The sequence below is a fragment of the Plectropomus leopardus genome, chromosome 8 (assembly GCF_026936395.1).
Source record: "Plectropomus leopardus strain MGB_pleo_1.0 chromosome 8, ASM2693639v1, whole genome shotgun sequence".
In the NCBI taxonomy this organism is placed as follows: Eukaryota; Metazoa; Chordata; class Actinopteri; order Perciformes; family Serranidae; genus Plectropomus; species Plectropomus leopardus.
In genome coordinates this window covers 21,463,864-21,482,075 of record NC_142183.1, presented here as the reverse complement: position 1 = coordinate 21,482,075, position 18,212 = coordinate 21,463,864, and the positions used below count along the sequence as shown (strand labels likewise).

The window sequence follows — 18,212 nt, the reverse complement described above, 5'->3', positions numbered from 1 at the left end:
TCATACTATGACTTTTTAATGCATTTTTGATGATATACTATACCATGACTTTTTAATGAATTTTTTGTCATATTATATTATGACTTATAAAGTATTTTTTAAGACATACTCCGCTAATGGGACTAGCTGAAGAGTTAATGAACTGTTTAGATAACAAAAATATGCAGTGGGAATATTTATTGACTTAAAAAAAGTATTTGATACTATTAAAATGGAAAGGAATGATATTAGAGGGGTGGGTTCCCATTGGTTGAAAAGTTATATTGAAAATAGAGAGCAGTTTGTACAGATGGGTCAGCATAAGTCTGTATGTTTAAACATAACTTGTGGTGTCCCACAGGTCCCACAAACTGTTTATTCTATACATCAAAGGCATATGTAATCTGACAAATGTATTGAAATTTGTTGTTTTTGCAGATGACACAAGCATTTTTTTATTCTGGGGAGGACTTGCAGCAGCTCTTGAAAGAGGTCACAAACTAAATAGAAGAGTTAAAATGTTGGTTTGATAAAATAAATTATTAAACTTGAACATGTACATACTTGTATGATTGTTGTTTGGATTTTGTAAGATCAATGCAAATGTTAAAATGGAAATTGATAATGTGATAATAGAAAAAGTGTGTGAAAACAAGTTTCTGGATGTTGTATTGGACCACAAGCTCTGCTGGAAACCCCACATAAAATATCTGTGTTCCAAGATGGCAAGGAGCATTGGAATTCTGGGTAAAACAAGGCACATACTGAATCGTAAAACACTGCACACTTTGTATTGTGCACTGTTATTACCGCATATGAATTACTGTGGGGAAGACTGGGGTAATAGTTACAAGAGCACCATGCAAAGGATATGCATTCTGCAAAAAAGAGCAATAAGGATGATAAATAATGTTGTGTATTGTGTGGTATTGTGAACATGCCAACTCCCTTTTTTAAATTCAAAAATTATTAAATTTAGAGATCTTGTGAAATTTAAAACTACACAGGTACTGTTTAAAGCAACAAATAGTTTGCTTCCAGGTAGCGTTCAAAATATGTTCAAGAATAGAGCTGTAAAGTATCATATCAATTTAATTTTGATAGCAGCTTCGTGTTCACACCACTCTTCAGTTTGTGGGGTCACTTTGTGGAATGGACTAGACGAAGAAATCAAACAAAGCAATAACTTTAAAAATAAAAACAGGAATACAATCTTTGAAAGGTATATATATGAGGAAAGGGCATTTAAAATTTAATGATGCCTAAAAGTAATGATTTAAACTCAAACCCAAACTAAGACTTTTTTTTGACGACAATTTGATTATTTCATTCATTCTATTGCTTTGCATCTGTTTCCTCTGCAAGAACAGATACTTTTGGCATAGCCTTTTTCCAGAGGTTTTGCTGCTTTACTGCCCAGTTTAAAACATTTAGAAAGTAATCAAAAGTAATCCAATGTGATATGTTACTCACTTTGATGAAGTATCTGTGACATTACTTATTATTATTTTATTATTTATTATTATTATTACTTATTACTTTTTATCAGGGTAGCAAGTAATCTTCCCATCATCACTAATATGTTTAGTTCTTGACGGACTGTTTAAAAAATTACTTCAGAAAGTCTGGCACCCCTTTAAAGTTTCCAACAGTGGTGAGCTAATTCACAAAAGAAACATTATTTTAGCTGAAACTACACAAGGAAGAAAAAGCAATTGGACTTCCTGTTGTCTCAGCGGTGGGATGTATACTTCCCTACAAAGTTTTCAGAGTTGTGCAATGTTGACAGATTCTGTGGAAGATGTTCCAGAGGAAATGCAAATTGGACATTGTCCAGTTTTTAAAAAAATAGACAGTGGGGAAATAATAACTTGAAGGCACACAGTTCCTTTCAGCTCATGAGGTAAACAACAAAAATAGCAAAAAAAAAATATCTGTCACCATATGAAATATTGCAGTGTATAAAAACCTTACATTCTGGAGTTTCAGTGGCAAAGCCTAATTCAAAGCCTTTTTCAGTGATTTAAAGGCCCAGTGTGTAGGATTTAGAAGAATATATTGACATATATATATTGCATTATGTATGTCTCTCTGTGTGTATAATCAGCTGAAAAAAAGAAGTGTGATTTTGTTACCATAGAGTGAGCTGTTCATTACTACATAGGGAGCAGGTCCTCATTTATGGAGATTGCCATGCTGCACCACCATGTTGTTCTACAGTAGCCCAGAGTGGACAAACCAAACACTGGCTTTAGACAGGGCCATTAGTGTTTTCACATTGACCATTGTTTGAAACTCCTCTTTGTGAAACTGCTTTCTAAAGTATTTTAACTCGGTTCAATCAGCTGGTCCATTTGTTTGTGAGAGGCTATCCTCTGCGGATAAATCACTTCCCACTAAAAAACCTTGAGAAAGAAGGAAAGAAATAAGGAGAGCACACACTGGGCGAGCGACTGTCTGCGATTAGCCAATACTGATAGAAGAAACAGTGAAACACTGATTTAACGTAAACTGCTAGCAGCATTTTTACTAAGTCTAATCACCTGGTCCACTTGTTTTGGAGAGGAATAGACCTCTGCAGATAATTTGGCTCCTGGTAATCCTCTTGAACAATAAGCAATGTCCAAAAGATGTTTCAGCTGGCTGCAATCTGCAATCCTCAACACTAGACGCCACTAAATCTCCTGAAATCTTTCACACTGCTCCTTTAATTTGCAACAATGATTGTCTTATTTGCACAAAAAAACACATACAACACAAATAATGATGTATTACTATCTATTCTACAATATTCCAGCGAAAATAAAGATACTTCTTGATTTACATGAGATATATACATAATCAGACATCTCAATTGTGTTTCATTCAGATGCAAGCAAATTTGAAATGTCTGAAATCACACAAATCTGCGGTCTGTATCTCTCACATAGCTTATATGTTATTCTAAAACCTTCAAACAGTTGGCAGTGTAGGCTGACTGCTACATACAGACATTAATGAAGCTTACATCTTAACACTCATCTAACTCTACAGAAAATGAGAAGATTAAGAAAGAAAAAAAGAAACTTTCACATTGTCAAACATGAAACATTGTTCATCTGATCCATAAGGGATCCACAGATTTCCCTGCTCAGTTCAGTTGTATTCGCTGCTCCTAAATCACACTGACCGCTGCTTAATTAATTAGACTGAAGTGGAACAATCACATGCTGCTACTGACAGCTGCTGTTAAGTGCGCTGTTAAGAATTACAGCTGTGACCAATGCACAAAGACGAAAAACAACACAGTCTGCCTTTGCCGCCTCCACGGTCGATTTAGCATGGTAAAAACAAGGAAAAACACTCACACTGTTTGGATATTTCTATTAAAGGGACAGTTCAGATTCTTTTTAAGTGGGTTTGTATGGTGTACTTATCCATAGACAGTGAATTATATAAAACAGATGTCAGACAATGAAGCTGACCAATCTGATGCTGTGGAAGAGTCTGCAATAAAACATATCTAACCACCTAAAAAATCATTATCAGTTTAAGTGTATGATATATTTAGAATATTTTCACTGCTTTAACTTGCTTTCAGACAATGTTTTCCAATGGAGAAATGAAGCTGTTCTATAATTCTCTTGAAAGCCAGACTCCAATGCAATCTGGTGGCTTTGGCATAGATGGGAAACTTGAAGCTATAATCAACTTCTCCATCAGATTGGGCTGCCTCAATATATTAGATTAATGTTGTTGTGTTTTTTCCTGAGGGATTGTTTTAGGTGGCTAAAATGTGTTTTGTTGCTGAGCCCCTATCCCTAGCAATATATTGTCTGGCTTTCTTGTTGGACCCCTGCCTGCTTCTCTAAACTGGGGGCATGTCAACTGATCTCTACTATATGTAACAAACTGACTACTCCATACAACCACACTTCAAAAAATCCTATCCTAACTATCCCTTTAAGGTGATCTGAGAATAAAACCTAACTTGTCTAGAGCACATGAAGATGAGTAGTCAGAGTAGTTGTTGTTGTGGATCCAGTGTTTGTTTGCTTCCTCTAAGGAACCATAAATGCAATAAAATGATGAGAAGGAACTGAACCTGCTGACAAGCAGCCGAAATCCCCACAAAAACAAGACATTCCTTGTCACGGAACAATAACATTAATAAAAAAATGTATATATTCATAATAAGAAATTAAGAAACAGATGCTCCTTTAGATAACAGATTATACCTGAAATGTATATCAGGAGGAGTAATAAACAGTCTGTGAGTAACGTTTAGGATAGGGTACAGCTTTGGATGCTTTGCAGTCTGTTGACGCATTTCCTCCTTTCATGTCTGCAGTCGGTGTCATTAGACGTGGCAATTTGCAGTCATGGTCTGCAAAGAAGCAAGTCACATGCTTGCTGCAGCTGCTTGTCTGTCTGGCGAGCAGGCGCAACAGGCAAAAAATAGCTGTGAAGGCAACTCTCTGCGACTGTCCAGTGGTTACAATAAGCTGTAGGACTCTGGCCACGAGCTATAGCTGATCGTGCTTTTCTGATGCTCATTGATGAGTGATTAATTGACTGATTGGCAGGTTAAGGCTTTTAACAAAACTGATAGTTGTTGGTCTTCATAAGAGGCTGCTCCTCTTCCTCGTGGTCACAAGACTGGTCACAGGGGCCGTCGCAGCACTTGGGCTCGTCACACACTTCACCCTCCATGACCTGCTGCTGCACATTCTGGTAGATTAACTGTGGAGACGCAGCATTTAGACGGTGAGACTTGATCCTACAAATACAAATCTCAGCTTCTTATTGATACTACGGCAGAGAAAAGTGTCTTGCATTCAAATAATATGTAACAGCTATTTAAAAATGTGTGTGAGTCTCCCTTGAGAACAGCACTCGAACAAGATCCAATTAATTTAATTTATTTTACAGCTCAGCTTAATCTGATTGTCAGTGAGAATTAAATATAAAAAGAGGGTTTTCTGGGGACATTTGGCCTGAGCATCACATGTTTTGTTCTATCAGTAGCTCTGGCGAAACTAGACTGGTGTCACTGAACTCTGCCTCACATGAGGGCGGCATCCAAATTAGGTGTTGCGACAAAAATGTCAGTCCTTCCATTCATTTGGGTAGAGAGTCTAGACTGCGGCAATGAGGCCACACGGACAGTGGGGAAAAAAATACAGCAGCATGCAGCAAAAAGCTGAAACGTAATCGACTTTTGGAGCAAACTTAACGTCATTCTTCAGTGGCCAATCATGTAACCGCTGATCAGACCGGAAGAAATTCTGTTTTCCTAGGATGGTGAGGGTATGACCCACCCCAGTCTGCCTCTGACTTGCTTACCCTGACATTCTTACCCTAACCCGAGACAGTCTCGCTCCTCATGCTTACAGCTAACCAACACAACCAACAAAGGCAACGAATACTGGCCAAAAACTGTTTAAATTCCTCCCGTCTGGTAGGTGTTACATGTCACGGTACGCCAAAACAACCCAAAACATCAGTTTCTTTGCCCAGGTTGTGACTCTGATGAACTCTTAACAGTCACAGAGTGTCAGAATAATCACAGATGCACATTCACACTCTTTTAACTTGTTTTTACCATATGACCCTTGCACTGTTTTTTAATACCTCTATTTGTAACTGCACTATTACGCAGAAAAACTTGTATATATTAGCTAAAATTGTTTAATTAGGGCTTTTAAAAACATAAATTTAAAACTATAGTTTTCTGTTTTTATCTGTTTTTTCTTCTTATCTTTTTCTTTTATATTTAATGTTTAATTTCCTGTACATTGAGAGCAAAGCTAACTGAAGTCAAATACCTTGTTTGTGTAAACATACTTGGCCAAAAAAGCTGAATCTGATTCTGATAAGAGAGAGAGTAGGGCAGGTCATTCAAGAAAAAATTAATCAAGTAATACAGTCTCTTTCTGTCATACCTAAGCATTTACTAACAGCTCATGTGCCCTATCCAACAAAGGAGAGCATGCATGTTTTGTAGCAGTAAAGATAATACAGTAATGATAAACAAAAATAATTCTACAGATCTTTTATGCCAACATGAACAAACATACTGAAAAATACTCGCTGGAATGGGGAGGTTTTCTATAGCTGGCCTCCTCTCTCACTTCCCCATGCAAATTTGTAAATCCTAGGATGCTGAAGGAATGGTCCGACTTATTCTGCCTCTGATTGGCTTACTCTTATGTTTTGCCTTAAACCCTAACCAATCCCATTCCTTGTGCCTAAACTTAACCAATCCAACAAACCAAAGCAACAAGTCAGACCCACTCAGTGGAAGAGTAAATGTCTTTGCATAGTGAATCTGCATTTTTTTGATGTTTTTTTAATCCATCATTCGAAAATAAAAAAAAAGTTACGCATAGAAACCTTGTACACTGATTCTGATGTGTTTTATTGTTATATTCGTTGTGAAAATCCTCTGTACAAGACTAATTTTCTCACTGCTTCTCTCCCCTGGAGGTACTTCACTCTCTCCCAGTGTCTTTTGCCCCGCAGCTGCATGAAGAGAGCGAGCTGTCTTCCCCTCTCTGTGTCCACACTTATGCTTCCCCTGTCTGTGTATAAAGGTCTATTCTATTCTATTTTATCAGTTATTAAAAGATACTGTGTGCTTTGCTCCTCTCTCTTGTCACGTATGTGTACTGCTACATTTTCTTTACTGATTCTTGGTCAAACGACTATCTAAAAGCTTTTGACGGTTGCAAAAAACGGAGAAAATCAAACCTTTTCCGAAAACTTTAATGACAGACCATAGTTCGGAGTCAGTGCGCAAATGTGATTGACACAACATGAGATCGTATTTGTTTTTACAATTTACAATTTCAGGTATTAGAATTTCAAATATGTTTCTGAAAACATTTGAGGAAAGAAATAGGCAATGCAGTCACAGAATCTCAACCGATAGTTGATCTGCCTCGTTTGAGGATTCATTCAGAATTTTGTGTTGCGATGGATGAACCACATTTTCTTAAAGTTGAAGTTGAGGCATGATAATGTAAATTCATATGCAGTAAATGGTCAGTCTATTGTATCCACTATGACTTCAAATAAATCAATGGATTCGGTGTATCTCTGTAAAAACTTACCTGTTCCTGCTCAGGTTGGTCCCCAAGTAGTCTCTGTATCATCTGACTGATCTTGCTAAACATGGGACGCTCTGTAGGCTCCAGATTCCAGCACATCTTCATGATCATGTAACTATAACGAAAGCAAACCATACTTAGAAAACAGATTTATTTCAGAGAAGTTCCTGGACAAAAAAGTCATTGATATATACATTTGGGGGGGGGGGGGTTATATCCCAAACAGTTCACTCCAATTTTACAGATCAAACTCTGTAAAATCAGAAAACTGTATAAAGTCATATTAGACAAATAAGGAGAGGCTTATGGAGGTGGTGACGCAGTTTGATAAGAGAGACTTGTTCATGAGCACCCCGGCCCCAACAGTCTCATTTTGCTGCCGTGAAATAGCAGTTACATGGCTTCCAAGCTTTGCGATCATGTGGCTAACAGCAGAACTGAGGCCCGACACACAGCACAACAACAGATGATTAGGTCCTGACTCAGATTCAGTCCCCTCTGTTTCCACAGTTATTCCGGGTGGTGTGACAGCCACACTAAATCAGCGCACACAGATGTAAGAGCCCTCTGAGATACTGGGAAAACACTTTTTATTTTCTCATTTCGGCTTGTTAAGTTTAGAGTCTAGGCTTGTTTTGTTACAGTGTTACGGGGTTGGAAGATAACCCGGAGCAAGTAAGTTAAAATCAGGAATAATAAGAGCACTTCATAAGGTTACCTCATGTGTCAGTTACTGCAGATGTAAGATAGAGCGGAAGATGGGAAAAGAGAAAGAGATCTTTGTTCTGCTAATGAACACTTGGGAAGCATGCTATTTGAACAGACCAATGCTGAAATGAACTTAGGATCAACTTTTTTTTTTTTAAAGAGTCATTATTTAAGCTTATATTAACTTAAATGTTACCTGTTGCTGTCACTGTTCCTCAGACAGACTTTTGCAGCTGATATAAAAGCAACTCTACCTAATTACTTCATTGTAAAAACCCAGCTGATAGTCACTTGATACTCCAGTAAAACTGGACTGATAATCAGGTGACAGTATTAACACTGGTTGGACAAAGTGTGAGCTGCAGGGGAAAAAAGATGAACTCAATAGAGAAACTCCAGTTTATTCAGAATTGCGCAGCTAGACTTGAAAAAGCAGATTATCCCGGTTTTAGCTTCACTCCTCTGGCTCCCAGTATCTTTTAGAATTATTTTTAGTTGTTTTTTTTTAAATATTTTAATTGTTTTTAAAGCTCTTAATGGTTTGGGACTGGCCTACATTGCAAATTCTCTATCATTTTATAATCCCTCGTGAGCTCTTAGATCCTTTACTGCTGGGTTTTTGAATACACACAATCATATGCACAAGAAAATAGGCAGCACAGCTTTTGTTCACAACACTCTAAAATATGGAACAACCTTCCAAAAGCCATAAGAGAAGCGGGCTCTGTGAACATTTTTAAACAACAACTGAAAACCTTTCTGTTTAGTCTGGTTTTTAATTAACATAACTCTTGTATTTATTATTTTATATCAGTTCTGCTATTTGCAATGTTATAACTGGTCTCTATACTTTAATTATTATTTGTTGTATTATTATTATTATTAAAAAGCAGCATCTTTAAATGAGCAGACTTTATGTTTCTTAAGGGCTTACATCTCAGCTGGGGCAAAGCTCGGCTGACACATCTGGTAGCCACGCTTCACCATCTTGTAGAACCTGGAGTCCACTGCCACACTGGGGTACGGGCTCTTGCCTTGTAGAGAAAAACATTAGCAATCATATCATATTAGCAGTCAAATCATGAAATAAATGTGTGTAAATGTAGTGTGCACATGCACATGATCTGACCTAAAGAGAAGATCTCCCACAAGAGGATGCCGTAGGACCAGACGTCACTCTGGACGGTGTAAATGCAGTCAAAGATGCTCTCAGGAGCCATCCACTTCACTGGCAAACGGGCCTTAAAAAACAATGTAAAAAAGCATCCCAAAATGTGTTGTTGTTTTTTTAATGTAGTCTATAACTTCATTAATGAATAAAGTTTATCATATTTTTTTAAGTAAATGTTAGCTCTATTCTAGCTTACATTGCCCTTCACCACGTAGTTGGAGTCGTTCATGATGTCACGTGCCAGGCCAAAGTCGCAAATCTTGGCCACTCTGCGGTCAGTCAAGAGGACATTCCTCGCAGCCACGTCTCTGTGAATACACTACGCGCACGCACACACGCACCCACACACACACACACCCACACACACACACACACACACACACACACACACACACACACACACACACACACACACACACACACACACACACACAAAAGTTTGTCTCTGGCTGTTATCTCGTACATCAAAAGACAATAAGATCACTGAACAGAGTGTATCTCATCGTAACATGACGAATTTTGATTAAACACATTGCCAGTCTATGACAAACATGGACAATGAAATTGGGAAATACCCCTCACGGCCCCTTTACCAAAGACTGCACACCCTTTATTCATCATATCCTATTAAAAGCAACACTGTTTCCATGCAAAATCAGTTGCTGTTTTTCCTGAAATCCTGTTTGTTACCTGGGGATGACACAGCAGCTGCTGTTGTAAATTATTACATTAACATTTTCTGTTCTTGATGTTTGCACATTAAGAATTTAAGTGGCAAAATCACTCACGTTCTTGGCAGCCAGAAAATCAAGGCCCTGAGCCACATGGAAGGAAAATCTCAGCAAGTCATCAATGTCCAGCGGCCAGTCACCAGTCTCCTCACTCACAGAGTCTTGGCGAGAAAGCTTCTCATTAGCATGCTGTAGCTCGATGACTATATTTGTGTGAATTTAAACTGGGACTGAGTGAGAAAGCTTTTTACCTGGAGATGATTCTGTATTTGGCAGCTGGCTGGGTCTCATCTCTAAGTAGCTGCTTGAGGATGTACTGGAGATCCCGCTGTCGCTGATGGATGGAGAAAAAACAAGAGGATCAACAAAAGAGTGGGATGACGGAGAGTGAATATATTTAACAAATCCTCCATTATCAGACTGCACATGTTTCCATGGTGTACCTCCTAATGAACTTTTTCTGGCTGCAGATGTTCTTGTAGTCATTAGATTCCTCCATAATGTCGGGAACATTCATAATAAAGTTCTCAAACGTCTCTGCCTTCTGGCGAAGAAAGTTCAGGAGGTCGCCAAGGCTGCAGTACTCTGTGATCACAAGCACTGGTCCTGATGAGGAGACACACCATGTAATTCCAGTCACGTAATGATTTTCCTAAACATGTTTTTACCATATTCTACTTTAATCAGAGACAAATGCAGGATGCTGTCTGACCTCCGTGGGTGCACGCTCCCAGTAGATTGACGATGTTCTTGTGGTGTCCGAGGTGGCTCAGGATCTTCAGCTCAGACATCAGAGCTTCCCTCTCATCTGAGTGGGCACTGGCTGCAGAGACACAGCTTACAGTCACATTATCCTCCTATCTGACAATGCACTACAAATGACTTAGGATCACACGTTTTCAGATTTGCTGGGCCCTTTGAGTCCCTCATGTAAAAACAGTCTGTTTTATCAGAGATCTTAACATCAGCTCACCTTTTAACATTTTCACTGCCACACGCAGCACATTGTCCTCCTCTCCAAGACCATAGGCTGTGGCCTGAACGACCTTTCCAAAAGCTCCTGCACCCAAGATCTTCCCTGGTCGCACAGAAAGTACGAGTAAGCATTTTGAGATCTTTTTCTTTTTCAGATTCTATTATGTTTATTTTCACTGTTCAATTTTTCTAGAGCACTAAATAACTGTTTTAACATGTGCACAACTTTATCACAATGTAAAATAACGTTACACAGACCTAGCTTCAACTTGTCTCTCGGAAACTCCCACTTCTCATTGTAAGGCAGTTGAGTGGGGTCAACAAAGGTGTAGTTGTTGCCATCTCTTGCCTCAATGATCTGCCAGCGGATCTCGTATCTGGGTTTCTGAAGATGGAGATAGGAGCAAATAGTGGTAAACCACAATGGGTTTTTTTTTGTTGACCCCTGGAGTGTAGTTTTTCTATGTGAAAAAATTGTCTTTCATATCATCTTTACCACTGGTGCTCTGTGATGTAATGTTAGTTCCTTGCATTTCTCTCCTCTAACTAGATTCTTGTTCAAACAAGGTAGATCTGGGGAATCAATCATTAAACTCTTAAATTCATCTAAAATACTTATCCCAGACTTATCCAAAGTAAACTGAAAGCTGTTCCTTTTCCTTTCTTAGTATATGCACATGCATGGTCTATCTAAAAGGTAAAAGCTTTTTCCCAACAGCCAGAATCACTGACTGCGCTTCTGTCTTTGAGTTATATCAGTTTAATCGCAGTGAAACAAAATGTTGTTTTTTTTTCTTTCAATGTTTGCCTGAATATTTGCCTGAATGCTGCAGATGATTAGAGCTGGGAGGTATAAGCTGGAAAACACAAGGATGCCATAGCACATGGTCTAATGTAGTCCAAATCGATAGTAAAAATTAAAAGTAATTCATTGATTTGTTTCACACTTGTTAAACAGCACACTTTTTAATCTTTGGTCTCAGGAGAAGGTATTAAATATTCTTATGTCAAAATGCTCAAGTCCAAGTGCAGTCACTTGCCATTAGTGTTCAAGTTGATTTGCAAGTGGGTTTTTTGTTTGTTTTTTGTTAAGTTGAGTCTAACTCAAGTCCAAGGCATGTGACTCAAGTCAACATCTCTGCTAATTAGTAACTTACAAATTAAACTCCTGTGTGTTTTTATGGTTAAGACACTTTACCTGCTTATATTTGTATAGCAGAAAAACCAGTAGCACAAGCAGGATGGTCAGGATGCCTGCTGCTCCAGTCAAGGTGGAAGTAAAGAGTTTGTCTGCACAATTAAAAAGAGATGAACATTAGCTCATGTAGAGAAATTACATCTGATGTTTTCTAACGTCCCTCTATGGATTTTGTATCCTTTTTGCATTTTTAGAAGAAATGTTCAGTAACACAAAATTAAGCATGAGAACCATGTGGTTTCATAACAACAAAGGGATCTGCTGACACACAAATTTCACAAACATTAGATTTTGTGTAAACACCATGTGACTAAGCAATAGCAAACTAAGAAGTACAAAACTTGTGATCACATCCTGAAAAATTAGCAAATGATCTTCAAATGATCCGAGGCTCACCAGAAACCTCCATGGCAAAAGTGTCACGGCTGACGCCGACAAGGTTGAAGGCCACACACTCAACTGTCATCCTCCGGCTGGACGGCCCCACAGTGAGGACACTTTCCACCTCCACAGCCCCGTATCCCTCCCTCTGGACCTCCACAGTGGGAGCCTGGAGAGGGATGGCCATCTGCAGCCCTGAGGTGTTTTCATTACACCTGCCTCATTGATAAACATATACTGTCAGATAAAGGACATACAACAAACTTAATGACATTTTTCTGATTGCTGTTCCATGTGCCAACTCACGTTGGCCGTATCCCGAAACACTGGTACCAGATAATTCTGGGAGCAGGATAGCCAAATGAGGTGCAAGTGAGTGTAGTTATGTTTTCCCATCTCACCACAGCAATGGGTCTCTCTGCCAGTGAGAAAATGAATGGAAGAAAAGCAATGACCATATTTCGATGAAACATTTTCCTTTTACCTGAGAAAATGAAATCATGCCACGACTTCATGATTTGATATGTTTCCTGTGTCACTTACGATACATTTGGACTTGGAATGTGATGGATGCATTGGCCAAATTGTTTCTGGCATAGAAAGTGTATTGCCCCTGTTCCTGTGCATTCATTCTCTTCAGCTGAAGGGTGGCATGGTATCTAAAATAAAAACAAAAAGTTCTGTCTTTAAGCTGAAAAAAAGAGGAACCCAAAGTGACTAATTCTGCGGTTTGCATTCAGACAGTTCCGATGTATCATCGCTGAGTACGTCGTCAAAACTAAAAGAGAACAATGCTCTTCCTTCTCGCATGACCTGAGGAAATACAATGACCTTGGTGTTCCCTGTCAAATTCACACAAAATGCACCAACAGCATATTTCAAATCCAGGATAACCCCCCTCCTTACTGTAGTACACGTTTAAAAATTGATTTGCAAGTTTTGCAAGAAATGTGCTCACATCTCAGAGCAATAAAATGGAGCCTGTTGCAGTGTTTCACCAGCTCTGGTGTTTTACCTGTTGTTGTATCTGATGAGCTTGTGCTCCTGTGTGGACGTGTTGGGAGATGTCGGGGTGTGCCATTTGTGCTCTGTAATGTGAGGGTACGCCTCGATGAGCACAGTGAGCTCCAGGTCTTCTCCCTCGTTCACCTCCACTGAAAGACCCTTGTGGGCCAGTTTAGGGGACAGTTGCGGCTGCAGCCTGATGTAGGCCTTGTCTGTTCAGAAGAATCAAAACAGTTTGTTTTTAGTGATTTATTGGGCTTTTTTTTAAAATGAGCAGTGGTGGATGAAGTATCTAAAAGCTGTACTTGAGTTTAAGTACAGATTTCTCCAAACCAACTTTGGAAGAGGTTAAAGTCAAAGTACTAAAGTATCTGGTATTTACTGTTTTAAAGTATCAAAAGTAATTTTGATATTAAATATACTTAAGCATAAACAGCACGTGGTTAAATTCTGAGGATTATGAAGTTTATATCTTCTTAACATACAACACCTTAAAACTGAGCATACATTAGGCTTGAAAAAACAAGGTCTTTTTTGCAATATAAAGAGAACCAGTTTTTCCTTCACTCTCATTCTTGTACTTATCCATCCGTCTCCTCCTCTTGTCCTCATTTCTGTACTTTTTTTGTAGTTGATAACTTAGATTCTTTGAAGAAATGTAGTGGAGTAAAAATAAGTATATTTATTATGAGATGTAGTGGAGCGAAAGTGAAAGTTGACAGAAATATAACTACTAAAGTAAAGTACAAATACTGCCAAAAAATAGTTAAGTACTGTAACAAAGTAATAATACTTAATTACATTACTCCACTGAATATGAGACATAGCAAGGGTCACTGTTTTTGTGGCTTACCCACAACCAGCAGGTATGTTGTTGAACTGTTCAACCCGGCTTCATTAGTGCCAGTGCAGGAAATGTTTCCTGTGTCTGCAAGATCCACAGCAGGGATGGTCAGTATGCTCTGAATGTCCAGGCGATTTTCTCCACTGGAGCGGACCCTCTCCTCTATCACTGGTTTCTGAAGACAAGAAGAGGAAATAAATTCAGAGTTGGAAAAGAGTACCTCATCTGTTAGCACTTCAGCACCTCCGGTGCCCTTGCCTCAAAGTCAGTGGTTTTTTTAATGTTTTGGTTTTTTTTGTTAAAGCCTGAAATAAGGTCTGTGGTCTACAGGTCTACAGATCATCACCAAACCAACCAGCAATAGCTTCTGGGTTAGCCTACAGAAAAAAATGTCATCACTGGAGTACTCTGTTCTGATAAAGATCAGGAAAACTCCCAAAATGCCTCAAACTGACCGACTTGGTGGTGTATTTCCATGTGACATTATAGTTGAAGTTGGGGTTGTGTGTTGTGCAGCGAATCTTGAGTTCTTCCCCAACAATGCGCACATATTCCTCTGTCTCCAAGAGGACGTATGGAGGGAAACGGAGCTCTGGAAAAGAGAGAAAATATCAGCTAAAGTATCAAACTTGATGAACATATCAGTTCAAATGACTATTACAGCTTCAGGTGATTGTTTTAATAACCAAGTGACCTCACTCTGAATGACATTGATGGAAAAGGCTTTGGAGGTCTTCTCCACTCCATTGACCTTCGCTGTGCAGACATAGTCGGCGTTGAAGCTGGGGTGAAGTCTGTGGATAAGAATACCGCGGTGCTTGTAAACTGTGAAGTTCATCCCCGACGGCACAGAGGTGCCATTGTCCATGCGGAGGCCCAGGTCTGTGGCTGCTGGGTCTGTCAGCAGGCAGGGCAGCAGGTAGTCCTCACCCTCCTTCTTCACCACCCGCAGAGATGTACTGCTGGTCCAGAACACACGGTTTGGATCTGGTTAAGACAGAGATGGAGGCAATTCATTAGGTCACACAACAATGGAATAATGTGAGATTTACATGCACAAACTATCACAGGAAAGAATAACTGGTGGGTACAATGACCCATCCAAGCATTACCAGCTCACCAGCTTGTCCTACTATTCTAATCCATACAAGCTCACCTTTTACAAACACGTGCACCGAGGAGGTCAGTTGCTGTGACCCAGCAGCAGTGTAATAACATTTGTATGTTCCAGTGAATTCTGCAGAGGGACGGTCCACCCTCAAAGTGCGGACGTTCCCGTTGCCCCTTGACACGTAGCGTCTGTGTTTAGGTAGCCTCGTTTGCCAGTTTACAGGCCCGTCACCCTCACATCTCAGATCCAGAGGGGTCCCGGGTCTGACCACCACCTCCGAACTCCCCAACATCTTAGAGTTGAACTTGATCACCGGACGCCTCCATTCCACTGAGAGGGAAAAATACGAAATAACGTGGAATGGAAACACAGTGTTAGACAAATGAATAAAGATGGACTTTGGAAGTATTTCTCCTCTTTTTTGTGTTTAATTTTGGTCATTAAAAAAAAAAAGATTATGAAAAAAACGCAGAGTTGTCTCGTCTGTGCCATGATTCAGATCTATTTTGGAAATAATCCTATGAATTCAGGAAACAGATTGAAGACTTGGAGCCTAATAACATCCCTCAATCCTTCTCACTTCTGCTTTTTTTTCACTCTGTTGCTGTTGTGTTTTTGGGGCCCTCATGTTTAACACCAAAAATAAGAGTAGACACACATACGAAAGAGGGTTTCTTTGAAGGAGCTCAATAGTCCCCTTAAAAAGAGGGTGTAATTAAGTTTGAGTTCGCTATCTTTACACTGGAGTTGTGAGAAAAAACTTCAAAAATCTTAAGCACGGATAATATTTTTCGGCCATCTTTATTGGAGCACAAAAAGACCCGTAATCCCAAGGGAGTGTTAACATTTTAGTGTTAATGTTAACAACAATGCTCTCTTTGATGACTTTGTTGAAAATTTAGAAGTTAATAGAAACTCAGCTGGACAACTAATTTCATCTAAAAAATTTTTTGCTTTTTGGATTTTGTGAAAAGGGCAGAGATTGACATGTTCCTGTCGACCTGAAGTATTCTCTCATTTCGTGCTCAGTCTCCACTTTCGTTTAAGGTTATAAAAGTTTCCATTGGGAGGTTTTCACGGTGTGTTTCGAAGCTTGAAGCAGAACTGAGATTCCATGTTCAGCATTTTTTTTTCTATCCACCACAACACACAACATAATGTGGGAAAGAAATGCAGTTTGAGACCAATCAGCGTTTGATTCTGAACTTCCTGATTGTGTCAACAGTTGCCATTGCTCTTCAATAGCCTAAATGAACTATTCATCCAACCCTAAAATGACCCCAAAGCACACCTCATACAGTAATCCACCAGAAAGCAAAACTAATTGATTTAGCCATAATTAAACCAAATAAACAGATTCTTTATGTGCTGTAATGCAAACACATGAAATTGCGATTTGATGCTTGGCGGGTGATATTTGTTTACTATGTTGTGTTCAGAGCTGAACTAAAATGGGGAAGAAAAAAAGAGAAAGAAAGCGTGTGTTATATCTTAGATGGAGCAGTGTTTCTCCGCTCATCTGCACCGACCACGGGTTTATGCCATGAAATGTACCATAAAGTGAAATACACGAGAAGTCATGTTTGGCGGATTTTATAAAAAATTTGGTCTGTAGTAGTGCAGAGAAATGTGTCCTTTAAAGAATATATTATAATGATTTGACCAAATGTAAAACTTTTAAGTTAAGCCAGACCTTCACTTCACTAAAACACTGAATCCTAAATATTGTCAGATGTTACATCTTTCAAATCAATATGAAAATGATAAGTTACTCCAATCTTTGTTTTATTTAAGTTTTTTTTAAATCTACAGTAGCTGCCAAAAAACAGTCAGAGTGAAACGAAAAGACGCAAAATGCAAAGCAGCCATGGATTTATCAATCAGTGCTTGTTGGGCCTTACCTGAAGCAGCAGAGGGCATAATCCACAGCAGCAGAGCGAAGTAGGGCTGCATCCTGGATCACCTCCAAACCTGCAGTTTGAATGTTGATGCTTGCTCGTGCGACGAAACACTCTCCTTTAGATCTGTGGCGATCAAGAAAGAAATGAGAACCACCTCTGAAGTTGTGCTATCACTCATCAACTTCTCTTTTCTGACCACTTAAAGCAGCTTTGCTCGTAAACACGAGTCTCTTCTGAACATGGATCTTTTCTACCACATCTTTGTCCTATAATGCATACATTACAATTAAAAAGAGTCACAAATTAAATACTTTAAGGAAGCTTTTCATTATTACAGTTAGAAAATTGATAAGCCACTTCACCTTAAAATGCAGAATTATTGGAGCTGACTCATTAATTTAAAATGTACTCACCTGCAGATGTTCTCAGCTTGACAAAAGGGTTTAATCACGTCCCTGAGTTTGATGTTTCATCCAAAGCTGACACATGAGTCCAGTCCTCCCGTTCTGTTCGCCTCTGCCCTTCTTCTCCTTCTGCTTGTGTACAGTCTCTTCACCACAGAAGTCACACAGCAAACATGAAATCTTTCAGACTAGCAAGTGGCGGAGGGTGGAGGGAACTCTGTGTGTGTGTGTGTGTGTGTGTGTGTGTGTGTGTGTGTGTGTGTGTATGCGTGTGTGAGGAGGCGGATCAGCATATCACGCTCAACAAATTGATGAGCCAGTTCAATTTGAACTGAAAGGCACAATTCTCCTCAGACATCCGTTGAGGTGGGACTAATCACCTCCAGCACTGCTGGACTTTGGCTGCCAGGGTTTTTGTTGCCAGTGTGGACTCATGGGAGAGGGATGGAGAGTCAAAGGGCTCTCAGAAATCTGACCTCACAATCAGACAAAAGTCCTGAGAGATATGTCAAGAGAGAAATGTAAGTATGGAGTTATGGTAGATCTGTAGATCTTTCAAGTAGATTCTGTCAGAAATCACTAAAAGAATGAAAGACAGAAAGAAAGAAAGAAAGAAAGAAAGAAAGAAAGAAAGAAAGAAAGAAAGAGAAAGAGAAAGAGAAAGAGAAAGAGAAAGAAAGAAAGCTGACTTAAAAAAAACAAAAAAACAATCA

At 39.2% G+C, this 18,212-nt stretch overlaps 1 protein-coding gene across 1 annotated transcript; it reads right to left on the bottom strand.

The window, feature by feature from the left end:
* Window positions 1–310: 310 nt before the first annotated feature.
* Window positions 311–17,718, bottom strand: csf1ra (colony stimulating factor 1 receptor, a). Its single transcript, XM_042492995.2, has 22 exons — window positions 17,509–17,718; window positions 17,096–17,218; window positions 15,240–15,524; window positions 14,783–15,070; window positions 14,539–14,675; window positions 14,093–14,258; window positions 13,250–13,451; window positions 12,778–12,893; window positions 12,541–12,652; window positions 12,250–12,449; window positions 11,854–11,945; window positions 10,914–11,040; window positions 10,654–10,758; window positions 10,393–10,503; window positions 10,124–10,286; window positions 9,932–10,014; window positions 9,738–9,841; window positions 9,146–9,268; window positions 8,908–9,019; window positions 8,713–8,812; window positions 7,074–7,185; window positions 311–4,701 (listed from the first exon to the last, which is right to left on the bottom strand). Exons 2-22 carry the CDS (start codon window positions 17,145–17,147, stop codon window positions 4,555–4,557), a joined length of 2,937 nt encoding a protein of 978 aa, XP_042348929.2. The 5' UTR covers window positions 17,148–17,218; window positions 17,509–17,718; the 3' UTR covers window positions 311–4,554.
* Between the last annotated feature and the right edge of the window lie 494 nt (window positions 17,719–18,212).

What these genes read in the sequence shown, in the direction of transcription:
- csf1ra (XM_042492995.2), bottom strand. Translation starts at nt 17,147, where the DNA reads ATGCAGCCCTACTTCGCTCTGCTGCTGTGGATTATGCCCTCTGCTGCT. An exon ending in TTCCATCAATGTCATTCAGA is followed by an intron (nt 14,676 to 14,782) that starts GTGAGGTCACTT and finishes TCTCTTTTCCAG; the next exon opens with AGCTCCGTTTCCCTCCATAC. An exon ending in GGCAGTGAAAATGTTAAAAG is followed by an intron (nt 10,504 to 10,653) that starts GTGAGCTGATGT and finishes GTGTCTCTGCAG; the next exon opens with CCAGTGCCCACTCAGATGAG.